This window comes from Rhododendron vialii, chromosome 8a, assembly GCF_030253575.1.
Source record: "Rhododendron vialii isolate Sample 1 chromosome 8a, ASM3025357v1".
Lineage (NCBI taxonomy): Eukaryota > Viridiplantae > Streptophyta > Magnoliopsida > Ericales > Ericaceae > Rhododendron > Rhododendron vialii.
Window position 1 is genome coordinate 4,013,719 of NC_080564.1, and position 12,707 is coordinate 4,026,425.

At 35.7% G+C, this 12,707-nt stretch overlaps 1 protein-coding gene across 2 annotated transcripts; it reads right to left on the minus strand.

Moving 5' to 3' along the window:
- Positions 1 to 963: 963 nt before the first annotated feature.
- On the minus strand, positions 964 to 9,715 carry LOC131298435 (uncharacterized). 2 transcript variants are annotated; one of them, XM_058323904.1, is made up of 16 exons: positions 9,608 to 9,626; positions 9,455 to 9,576; positions 8,559 to 8,653; positions 8,331 to 8,444; positions 6,192 to 6,296; positions 6,048 to 6,119; positions 4,882 to 4,994; positions 4,402 to 4,536; positions 3,814 to 3,882; positions 3,439 to 3,526; positions 3,271 to 3,342; positions 3,080 to 3,180; positions 2,618 to 2,735; positions 2,050 to 2,109; positions 1,827 to 1,937; positions 964 to 1,407 (listed from the first exon to the last, which is right to left on the minus strand). In XM_058323904.1, exons 2-16 carry the CDS (start codon positions 9,549 to 9,551, stop codon positions 1,297 to 1,299), a joined length of 1,461 nt encoding a protein of 486 aa, XP_058179887.1. In that variant the 5' UTR covers positions 9,552 to 9,576; positions 9,608 to 9,626; the 3' UTR covers positions 964 to 1,296. The 2 variants fall into 2 exon arrangements, with proteins under 2 accessions (XP_058179887.1, XP_058179886.1); XM_058323903.1 differs by having other exon boundaries at positions 9,455 to 9,715.
- Positions 9,716 to 12,707: the final 2,992 nt, after the last annotated feature.

A 12,707-nucleotide genomic window follows, 5' to 3' on the forward strand; every position in this document is an offset into this window, starting at 1 on the left:
GGAAAAAATAGAGGATCTCCTCCAAATATGTGTTGGAGTTGAGAAATAGAATGTTGGGTTGGAGTTGAGATAAATAGTACAGTCCTCTAAATCTATTTTTCAAATAAAATAGATTAATTTAATCTTCTCAAATAGAGATTTGGAGGGTGTTGGATTGGAGATGCTCTAAAAGATGAAAAAAGGAGTATTTGCATCAATTAAGGACGTGTAGAAATCAATTTCCTTTATTAATCCATTTTCATTTCTGAACAAATCTCATAATCCATAATCTATTTTCCTTTCTCATAATCCAAGAGTATGTGGTGTTTGGAAGCCTACCAACATTTTCATTATAAGTTACGGAAGATAAAATATGAGTTTGTTTTATAGCAATAGTAATTAATTGTTGTTTCAAGGTCAATCTATATTCACTCGTCTATTTTAAATTATGCATTAAGCATTTTCAAATTATGATTGTTTGGGAGCCAGTTGAAAGATTCATCAAGTGAAAGTGTATTTTGTAAAATGAAATAGAGAATAGAGAATCATAAAATCACCGATAGTATTTTTGAATTCTGATTATACGTCTACAAATAGAACCCATTGTAAAATTATTTTGCACATGTTATCAAAACACTTTTACAACTATTAACCGTACTCCAAAGATCTACAATCTAAAACCTACAATCCAAATTCTCAAAAATGATAATCGGAGGAAATTAATTCAAGGATAGTAATTTTCCATATATAAAAATACTGGGATAATAGCTGAAAATAAATAATAGGAAAATAAGTAATAACCATTGTCACCATTATGTCCAAAGGTTCGGGACTTGGTGTCTTTTTGGGATTCGGGAATGCTGTAGTGCAGCTGTGCACAACAGAACCCGAGTCCCATGTACAATCCCCAAAGCACCAGAGGCTGAAATAGTATGGTGACGGTGCATAACAAGACCATGAATTTCAAGCTTCAGTCCAAGTCCAGGGGAAAAACTTGTTTGTGATCCCATGAAATGCTTTAAATAACTAACAAATTTACTTCATGGAAGCAAAAAAATAATGTTTTTTACCTAGCTACTTGAAGACAGAAAAACAATGAATGAATAAACAAGTGACAAAATGGGAAGAAAAGTTTGCCCTACAGTCGCTACATTACACATCAATAGACCAGTGAAAAAATGAAAACAGACCCTGAGCAGTGTTCCATGCAAATCAGCTTGAGAGAAGAATCTGTACACGTGGATCTTCTTAGCTTAACAATTTCCAGACACTCATTAGCAGGCAGTGGAACCAGCAGTTTATCTTTCCATAGTAACATCAAGGAGCACTTTCACTCATTTTAGCCTTAAGGACAAGCTCCTCTGTGGTGGTGCCAATAATCTCATTAGCACGCTTAAGACCTACACAGTAGTACCTTCCGATCGTATCCTGTATTCAAAGACCACATTCTCATCAAAAGGAGAAAAGTAAAAAGAAAGTCATTTATTTATTTATTTATTTGGGAGATGTAGAACAAGACTTAGGTCAACCCTTGAACATCAATGAGAAATTTCTTTAACAAGATTTACTAAAGACTCTGCAATGTGCGAATATCATTGTTACTATCTGCATGCATGTTCAAAATGTGTGTTCAACTTGAGCGAAGAGAGACATTGCAATAGGGTGTATTGCCCAGTTCAATAGCTGTGCATAAGCGTGGCTAGCTAGGTTTGAGGACAGTTAGGACTCATCCCAGTGGTTAACCCTATTAGGGTAGAACCAATGGAAGTTCACGTGAATAGAAGAATGCAAAAGGATAGCAATTGAAGTATGACTGTTCTACCAGGAAGAAGAAGATAAAGTCTAACCCGAGAAACAATGCCCAACTTTTGTAGCTTTTGAACTGCGTCATCCACTTCAAAATTGCATCTCTCATTGAACTCTTCCATAATTAGTTCTTCACACCGCAGATCAAGATCCTATTTCACAGTCACAAAACTCACGCATCAGCAACTTTGCCACACAACCACTACAGTGCAGGAATTGGAAAATACTAAATGAACCCAGCAGAAGGCAGCAACAAAAGCATACCTGCTGTGTAGCTTTTCCTTGTTCCATCAATATAAAAAATGCAATAATTACCTCTTTCACCTGCACATTTTAAATAATGGAGATAAGCTGTCATTGTGCAATCACTTCCATCAAAGGTTGAGAGGCTCTTAATTGATTAGCAGCCTTGTGACCGAGACAATGCAATTCATCCAGTACTTAAAATTCAGAACTTGGTAAGATGTAACATCAGTCCAGAACCCCTTTCTACCCAGCAGTCTAACCATTATTTATATTTTAACCAGCATAGTCAAGTTTCAGATAGTTACCTACTTACTAGTTGACCATGTGAAGATGTAAATTGAGACGACTCTTACATGGTAAATGATACATATAAATGTGCAACTGGTGTTTCTGACCCTCATGATACAAATACTTTCGGCTAATTAATTTCATTACCTTTCCTGATAGAGGTGAGACAGGTAATTTATAGTCAGTTTTTAGACAGGGATATTCATCCACAGCCTAACCAGAAGTTCATTTTTTCTATTAAAATAGTTGACTTAAAGGTTGGCCCCCAAAAAAGAATAAACAATAGCATGCAACTTACTTCCTGTTGGATCACATCATCACATAGGTGAAGAAGAGTGCCCTTTCCACTATCCAGTTGTTTGTCGTACATCGACTGCGTAATTAAGTTCTGATATGTAACCAAGTTTTGTTGAAACCTACAGTAAGTCAAAATAGTAGACAATTTAGGAAAGCAAAAGAGAACAGAACAATGCAATATTTGCAACCACGGGTCTACGTCCAATGCATGACGTAGTGGCTCTACCAAGAAGAAATCCTACATCAGAAGTTGCACCTATCTTTCCAACCTGTCCACTATAGCATTAAGAGTGGAAAGAATATGAGAACTAATGTAAGAATACAGATGCATTTTACTGGGCCAACTTGTTATATAAGACACATCCTGTGCAGAAACTCAACAGTGAGTCAGACAGGAATTCATGTTGTTCACTTGATAAATACACGTCTCACGAACAAATTCAAATAACAAAAAATACTTTACGTGAAGTATGTCTTCGCACAGAAACCAATCACAGTCGAAAGGATGGCAAAAATGACCCAGAGATCCCCTTTAGGCATGTCGAGTGATCCCACTACTGCAACCTGTAAAGAAAGACATGGTATATATGTATCTGAACAACATAGATAAAAGACAAGAACAGGCAAAATGTTTTATGGGTATCAGCAACTGACCAGCCCAACAATAGCAGAACCCAGAAATGTGACCCAGTCCATTGGCGTTAAACTTGGATTTCTCTTCTCTGGCTGTTAATGGGTTAGAGCTCACTAGGTTTTAGTTAAACAAGAGAGAAATGATGCAGAAAAAATAACATGTCGTTGATGAGAGCAGCCAAAACTCACTAGGACTATTTCCATGTCAGCCATTGGGATGTTTTTGAAATGCTTCACAAATATTCCTCGTTCTGTTTTTGTTTTCGGACTTGCTCGTCTGCATAGTCACTGTGGTGGTTAGAAATTCACGAATTCAGCCAGTATAAATTGATGGATCTGTATTCCATCTCAATTGCCCTATCTATCTAAAGAGGCAGTGGAGTTATGAAGCTGGATGCACTTCTCCTAACATTGTGTGGCAAGCAGTAATAAATGTTCAACATCAAGGAAAAGAATAAATTTCAATTGGTTGTTAACTGAAGATCTGTTTCAAAAAAAAAAACTATCTAGAACATTGTTCACACTTCACAAAAACATCTTTAGTCGGAAAACAGAAAACAGTACCTGTACACAACAATAATCCTGTCAAAGGTAGGTTCTTGAATGGTGAGCTTGCCCAGAAGATTGCGAAAACTGAGGAGAAACAAGATAAAAAGGTCCAAGTAGTCGATACACATCAGGATCAAAGTCAGCTACTAAACTGCATTGGTCAATTAAGCTGTCCGCTAGAGAGTAAATTCAAGTCAAACACTGATATATGAAAATGGATGCTAATGGTGCAGTGCATGAGCCCTATTGTAACAAAAAAAAACTTTGCCTGGTTTCATAATTGTGTTAGCAAAGGAAAACGGTGCAAGGTTTTAAGCTTCCCTAAGCTCCTTCAATATCTCATAGTGAAAATAGTGATGCGCTATGACAGAGCGTCTAAGAACTTAGGAACACTATTGCAATTCAGGTTAATTTTACCGCATTAGAAACCAGGAATGAGTGTAGGTACTTGTTAAGTTTTGTTAAAAGCTTGGGATAAGGGATGCAAGAAATTCAAGTGAATAGCTGGGGAACAAGCTTTTGTATTGTTTAGACTAGAAACCAAAAGCCCAACGCTAAGACTGTCAGTCCATCAAACTGCAAATCAAAGATTCTATACAAAACCTGAGTTCCATATTCTCAAGACGGATCCGTTCAACAAAGAAGTCGTCCTGCTCCGTCTCAGAACTATTTTCATCATCTTTTTTTGGATCTCTCTGGCGTCGTGCACTTGACTTTCTGGAAAAGACTCTTTCTAGCCTGCAAGGACCATAACCACATACAACAGCTTAGTCCAACAGGATGTGATATAGCAGTGTGTATGTACATAACTATGAATTGAGAGATAACAGGAAAGCCTTCTCTCGAATACGAAGATGTGCAGATTAGACAGTTGTAAGGTTATAATATTCGGTGGAAGGCAGGCTTAAACCCTTCCCAAACCAAGTCAAACTAAGGGCCTGAAAGAGTTTTCAATGTTTTACGGTCACCTCTGAACTCTCTGATATCAAATCAGATTTTCTAAACCACATCCAAATATTACTGGCACAAAAGAGTTAAGCTACAGGCCAAACGCTGTTGTTTATGTCGAAAAACTTAGCTCACCTAGTCTTTCTCATAATCCATGCCCATAAACGTCCAATGAGCATGTCCACTTTCTCCATGAAGAAGAAATCACTTGTCCGATCAATTCCAATGCCACGACGGAATATTACATACTACAAAACAAATACATTGATTCAGTAAATACTTGTCAATTGTTATATTCCTCAACACAGACCAAGCACCTTATTTGAGATCAGCAATAAATATCCTGCCCTACCATTCCATCACAAGAACCATGTGACCAACATAAAATACATTACTATCAGTAACCTCTAACCATTATGAGATTATTGAATCACCTTAGCCATGCATATCTTTAACATTATTCGTCATTTTTACATTCTGCATTTGAAAGATGAGAGTGTACCAGAGAATTGGTGGGGAAATCAGTTAGACTGAAGTATGGGTTGACATCTGTTAATCTAGGGCTAGTAGTGCTTTGCTATGGAAATAGGACATGATACCAGAAAATGAAATGAAGACAAGTAGGTTCCCATTAGGAATTTTAGAAGTGGCAATGAGCGCTTGACAGTTGTAGCACAACCAGCGATAGGTTACTAAAGATGGTAGCTGTGGTGAATGTGGTGATGGGTTTCTGTAAATGATGTTCATTGAGAATGATTGCACAATGTTCCAAATTTCAAGCTGAGTCAGAAATTCATGTAGTTGGCAAGAGAAAAAGAAAATAATATTCTTTGTTTATCATAAAAATTTAAAATAAAGATATCAAACATAAATACACATTTTCAGCACCCTATCTATATGACACGAAAAAGGATCAGGGGAGAAACATATCTTATAATGTACACTAATAGACAACACGATTAGCACAAGAGCAGCAGAATACAAAGTTAATCCTGCAGAAGGCTCCCGTCCATGTGAAGGGGGACTCCATATTATGCATATGCATGCAGAAGAGTCCTACATAAACCACCCCCTATCAAATGTAATATTCTTGCACTATTTGACACATGAAGTGCGGCCTAGTAGCAATCACTTTCCATCACATATATCGAAGAATAAAATATGAAACTTGACTGGGCAAAAACCTTCTCCAAGAACCATAAAATAAGCATTTTCCATGGCATCAGTACACCTACATACCAGTTACATGCATAGGACTGTAAACCAACTATTACACTTGTGAGCAAGATTTACAGCATTACCTTATCAGAAAAGTCTGGAAGATTTTCATGAGGATGCTCGGCGAAGTATCTCGACAAAAGTTTCTTATCAAGCTGCATTTACCAAAACTTAAATAAGAATAGCCATGAAAAAGTATGTGGGAATCCAAGTAAGCAGTTGCCAACCTTAGATTCGTCCACTTTTATAGGAAGATGTAGAAGATACTGCCCCGAATGTGCAACATCAATCTCATCATCAGTGGCTATCTTGAAATTGCTCTTATCCATTATCTGCACGAACATCAGAACAATGTTAAGATAAAAACATCAAAAACACTCCCTTTCAGCTGAAGAGAGATAAGATATTCAATTTAGCATCGCTAAAATCAGTTCTCAGTAACCAGAAAAGTGTGCCAGAGCAGCATATACCCTTGCACACCATGAAGACACTAACAAATGCTTCTTTAGAAAGTAATTACATAAAAACAGATGCATGCTATGCAGGACCAAAAGATATGTTGCAGTGAACATATCTTGAATGTGCAGCTGTCTTGGATGACGCTGGGCAGGTTGTTGCAACCTTGGGTCAATTGATGGCGGTGCTTAAGGTAGATGCTTGGGGCAAGCTTGAGCTGGCATAGGCACTCTTTAGCATGTGTTAGTAGGCAACTCTATGGGCCTTTTCCAGGCACTCCAAATCCCACGAAAATGAACTTTTGAGCCCACTCGAGGCTAGGGCACTGTGTGCTCTCTTCTCAATCAGTATATTTAAATTCTGAAGAATTATAGACCCCGTTCGTTTTGGGATTTTCGATTTGGATTTATAGGTAATGAGTTTAGAGAGAAATAGAGTAATGATTGAAAATAGGGGTAATGATTGGAGAGAGATAGAGAGAAAAATGAGAGTAATGATTGGAGAGAAATAGGATAATGATTAGAATCCAAAACCCCAAAACGAACGAGGCCATAGTGTCTTCCCGTGTATATCATGACAGTGACAGGTAGTGCCATGTTGGTTGGAGGCGAATGCAAAAAAGAAAGGTTTTTTTTTCCACATAGTAGAGCCAGATGTATCCAAACCAGAGTTGTCTTGATCTAAGTTACACGTTCAAACAATTTGATGCAGTGCCATTTTGTTTCATATTCTAACTTAAGATGATGTAAATTATTTAGGAGTCTAATTGAAACAAAATGCAATTTGAGGGGAAAATAAAACTCCTCTCTATGATTCAAGTAAAAAGGTAGAATAATTTTTTCTAGCTATAAGAGTTCAGAGTTTCATTAACTTCAACAATTAGAGGATACAAGGTAGTTTTGGTACAACAGTAGCATATCTTGTGCCCTTGTACACGGGGGAAAGAGAAGAGTCCATTTAACACCATTCCTTAGTTCTTATAATCAAGATTGCACATATTGACTCAATCGAAACAGTTAACTTGATCATTCAAGATTGGCATGCATTCAATGCTACATCATGCATATTGCTTTTAACCAACAGTGCTTTGTCAGAAAACCAACATACATATCAGGCAAGAGTCTCCAGAACAAAATACCAAGACAGTAGGCCAATGGGAACTAACGGGAATAGAACCTTCTGCAGTTCTTTCACATCTTTATATCCTGGATGTGGTGGGTCAGTCATGGAAGGTAAACTATACATATGTAGTTGAATTACAGCTATCTATTCCGTTATATAAAGCCAAGCCTGGAATTGGTATGACCTTCAGTTTGGGAACCTTTTGATGTACTTTTTCACTTCAAATGCTGTAGGTTTTTCCATGTGGAAGTAAGAGAGGATTGAAAAGATGAGAAGAAAAAAAAAAAAAAAAGGTAGCTTAGAAAGAAAGAACTAAGAAGTGGTAGTAACAATAATAAATTGAGGGAAGGAACACAATGAGGTAGGTTATATTTGCATCTCAGGTACCCTCCTCTGGTTCAAGAAAATGGCATTCATTCATGAAAGCACCTGCTTCTCTTTGAATACCTCTTACTAGGGAAGTTCATTGGGTGCCATAAAAAGCCAGAGAGGGCCCTGCCTTCGCTGCATGACCCATCCTTCAACTGTGACTTGTCATCTAACTCATACCCTCTCCTTTGCAACTCGTACTGTTGTACATAAGCACGCATGGAGATGGCCAAATATTTTTTAGTGCCTCGTGGGAGTAAATGGCCCCATGTCTTTTATTTTAATTCCAATCCAACATATCATGTACATTACTACTACGTATTCATATGCACGCATGTAAGGAGAAAACCATAACTCAATGTTCAAATCATCAAATGCGTTGAACTAAGATGCAATACCTAATTACCTACGTATAGTACCTGAAATAAGTATGCCAGGAAATTCTGTTCAAGAGTGTCGATTTCTTCTGCAGATAGGTTCTGCTGCTCCAATTTCTGTGCCCCATGGACAGGATCAAAGAGGGAGTACAATTGCTGCAAGCACAAAAATTGAAAGAAAAACCATAACATGACAATGACATACATCAATTTAAAAATGTCCTAGAGGGAAGACTTCATCGTAGTCTAACAAACAAGACATTATAATACCATCAGATCCTCAAACTGGAGAAGATACCAAGCACGAAGGGTGTACTCGACTCTCTTGCAGAGCTTCAAAAATTCAGCCTGGTCAGAACTATGTTCTGCAGAAGATTTCAGTCATACTATTTCAATCCATGCTCAAGCTTGTTAGTTATTAATCGAAACTGAAAACTGAGCAATTAAAGCTTCGCCCTAAAATGAGAGAACAAATAGAGCTTGTTGTAAAGTGGATAACTTCACATATTAGTCTTGAAGACTTAACTTAATGCCACCGCATAGTAATCGTTGTTCAATCCATAATACTCCTAATGCGTTTTGAAAAGCATATCCTGACTTGGTAGTAGAAATTCATATTCCTATTATTCCCTGAATACTCAGAGTACCACGGATTAAACCTCTCAAGTACACCATACCCATTACCTAGTACCAAAGTATCCTCCTAAGTCTTAATCACAAAAGGAAACTTCAATTACCAAAGTAACTGATATAGAACCCAAGAAAATCAGTTCCTGGACTGACATGAATTGGCATTAGCCGTACAATTAGTCCGATTTCGGATACAAGTCTACAATCAAAGAGTCAAGTGAAAAGATATATAAGATCTGCATCCTGTCATGGTCGAGTTCCGTCGCCCAAGTCAAATCGACTCATCTCCTCAATTCGTACCTCCACGTGCATCCGTGAGGGGAGTGTTAGACTTAATCCTTCATCTCTCACCCAAGCCACCCATAGTTAATCTAGAGGCTACCCCACTAATAGCCAATTGGTTTTGAGATGCATATAAAGTTTTCACACATTTACGACACGATTATCGTAATTGACGCATACATTTTCGCCACAAGTACAGACGCACAAACGACCGACAGAAATGTAAATGGAGGAGATATTTAGAGGGGAGATACCGATGAGGTTGGCGAGGGTCATAATGAGCTTGGGCTTCAGAATTGGAATTACGGACTCCCGTTCCAATCGAATCGTCTCCTTCTTCTTGCTGTCCATGCTCTCTCTCTCTCTCTCTCTCTCTCTCCAGGAGGGGCAGGAGGGAAATGCGAGCAACAGAAGATTGAGACGATAGTTTACCAGACCAGCAGTGAAATTGAAACGGAAGGAACAAGAGGGCCTGGAGAGGTTGCCGACTCCCCACTCTCCCACGCGACGGCTCCAAGATGAGGGCGCGTGTCCGGTTGTGAATAAATTTTTGAAAAAGAATTTACTGCAATCAAATTGTTTCGTGTCTCGGATAGTGCATAAATTATTAAGAAACGTCAAATTATTTTCGATAGCGAATAAATTGTATATAAATATGTGATTGAAAAAATTATTAAAAAAATTACTATTAATTAATGTAAACAAGAAGTTAAAATGTCAAAACTTGTTACTCCCTCTGTCCCAAATTCTTTGTCCAGTCCGCAAAACAAAGTGTTAAAAATAATGTAATTTTTTCAAGAAAAAATTCAAAATTTTTTCACAAATTAAAAAAAGTCATTGATATTTAGTAAGTTGTTGAAAAATTTTTAATTTTTTCTTGCAAAAATTATATTATTTTTAACACTTCGTTTTACGGACCGGATAAAAAATTTAGAACGGAGGAAGTAACTAGTAGTAGTATGAAAAAAAGATAAGGTCGTCTTTGGAACTTGAGCCATGGGGCCCATTTCTAGCAAGCTTCTCCACATGCTTCAAAGTGGAGTAATACCCTTTTCTAGAGGCTTCCTCGGAGATCCACGGGTATTCTGGCCCGGAGCCCCATTACGTTGGACTTTGGTAAAATAGTAACGGATTTTCACCAAAAACTCAGTGTGGTCTTTTTTCGTTTCAAAATAAGTGATCTTTTTGAAAAAATTTGTCATTTTCGATTACTTATATCTTTAAATATGAATTTTATTTGATAGATTTTAATTAGTTCCATTAAATAAAGTTTTCAAAATCACAAGAAAATGAAGAATTTAAAAAATTATACTTTTTATTACATAGTAAGATTTTGTTATGATTTAGGAAAATGTTAGCTTCCACCCCTTACAAGGAGGATAATGAATAGAAAATATATCGATATTTAAAAAAATGTACTAATATTCTTAAAATGTGTATTGATATTCAAACTTGTTTTTACTTTATGCTTATTATTCTCGGCGTATTAGGCGGAAGAAGATTAGCAAGATTGTTTGTCAAACCTCATCATCTTTTGTGGAATTAAATATGGGTTTCTTTTCTCTTCTTTTATCATCGCAGTCCAAAATGCGGTTAGGAATTGATCTTTTTTCAAAACACTCCTCATTACATTGAAATTAGATGCCCATAGTTAACGACTTATATTTCTTCTAATCCCAAGTTACGAGGCCCGGTATTACATAATTCGTGTGGACACGTCAGAGCGGATGTGTGAAAACTTCTTTTGTACGATGTCCAAATTGTTAAAATTCACGAGAGTAAAAATTAAGAGCACGATCACATACGAAGATGGAGAGCAGGAGCACAAAACATATTACTTATGACCCCATTCGTTTAAGGGTTTTGAATTTTAGATTTTAATTATTATCTTATTTCTTTCTAATTATTACTCTCTCTTTTTTTTTCTATCTCTTTCTAATCATTATCCATATTTTCATTCATTACTTTATTTTTATCTACACTCATTACCTATAAATTCAAATTCAAAATCCCAAACGGGGTCACGTGAGTTTTCTGAGATTTGAGACGCAGAGTTTTATTAATCTTTTTAATTCCTCGTCTAAATAAAGCCAAACATTTCTCTTTGTGTGGGGCCCTCTGCACTTCTTTTCATTCGTGGGTATCAATTGCCTGGATGTGAATAAAGTTTTTTTTTTATTTTTTGCTAAATCGGTGGTAGTGAATGATGTGAACAAAGTTGGAGTTACATGACGGCATAATCTAAAGTAGCTGACGAAATCCGGTTCCCCTCGTAATATTTCAACCAAAGACCCAAAGAAAAAAAAATTCATCATTATTTAAATTGAGTTTCAATTTTTCTCATCTAGAGGAATTAATAATTTACAAAAAAATTGACGCGAAACTAACAAATGTAAAAAAAAATTAAATTAAATGAAGACAAAAAAATACTAACCATTTAGCTAAATTGCGCCAAATTGGCCCTAAATTATGAATTATCTCCTTCGTGCAAAAAAAACTAAAAATAACGGCTCGTTATCGAATAAAGCTACTGTATCTTATTTGATATCAACGAAGTTTTGTCTTATCTCAAAAAAAAAAAAAAAGACAATAAAGCTGTACTCAATATTTTCAATTTGTGTTCAATCATTTAAAACTTATCCAACATTTGAAACATATAACTATTTTAAAAATGACACTTACACAAAAAATGGACAAAAAAAAAATGAGAAAGATGGAGTACTGCAAAAATACATAACGAGAGTCTCTTTTCGCACCCCCCCGACACACCCCTCCCCTCCGTACCCCATCACCTTTCCTCCCTTGCCCCTCCTCTTCCCCCCAGTTTTGTCTTTTTTTTTACTTATACTAGTTTTTTTTTTTTACTTTTAAAAGACTTTAATTACTGTTTCCTTTTCTTTTTTTTATTACTTTTACTAGTTTTTTTTGTTTTACCTTTAAAAGACTTTAATTATTGTTTTGTCTTTTTTTTTTACTTATGCTAGTTTTTTTTTTTTTACTTTTAAAATACTTTAATTACTATTCCCTTTTTTTTTTTTTTACTTTTACTAGTTTTTTGTTTTACTTTTAAAAGACTTTAATTATTGTTTTAGTTTTTTTTTAAATTTTACTAGTTTTTTTTGTTTTACTTTTAAAAGACTTCTTACTATAATTTTAATTAATAAATGAATAATTAAAATATAACTTGTACTAATTTTAATTAATAAATGAATATTAAAATATAACTTCTACTAATTTCGTCGAAGAGTGAAAATAAATAAGTTGAAGATAAAACGATAAAAGGAAATCTGAATAAATGGTTAGAAATAAAATAGATAAAAGATATAAATAAATACAAAATTAATAAATTCAACAACATAAAAGAATTATAAAATTAAAAAATATTACTCACGTATATAATACTAGTACTTGCTCATACCTACGGCACTACGTACGGGCATTTTTGTAATATATTTTTATTTTTTTATGCCAACACCAGAGCCAAGCAGTGGGGAAAAAAAACCGATG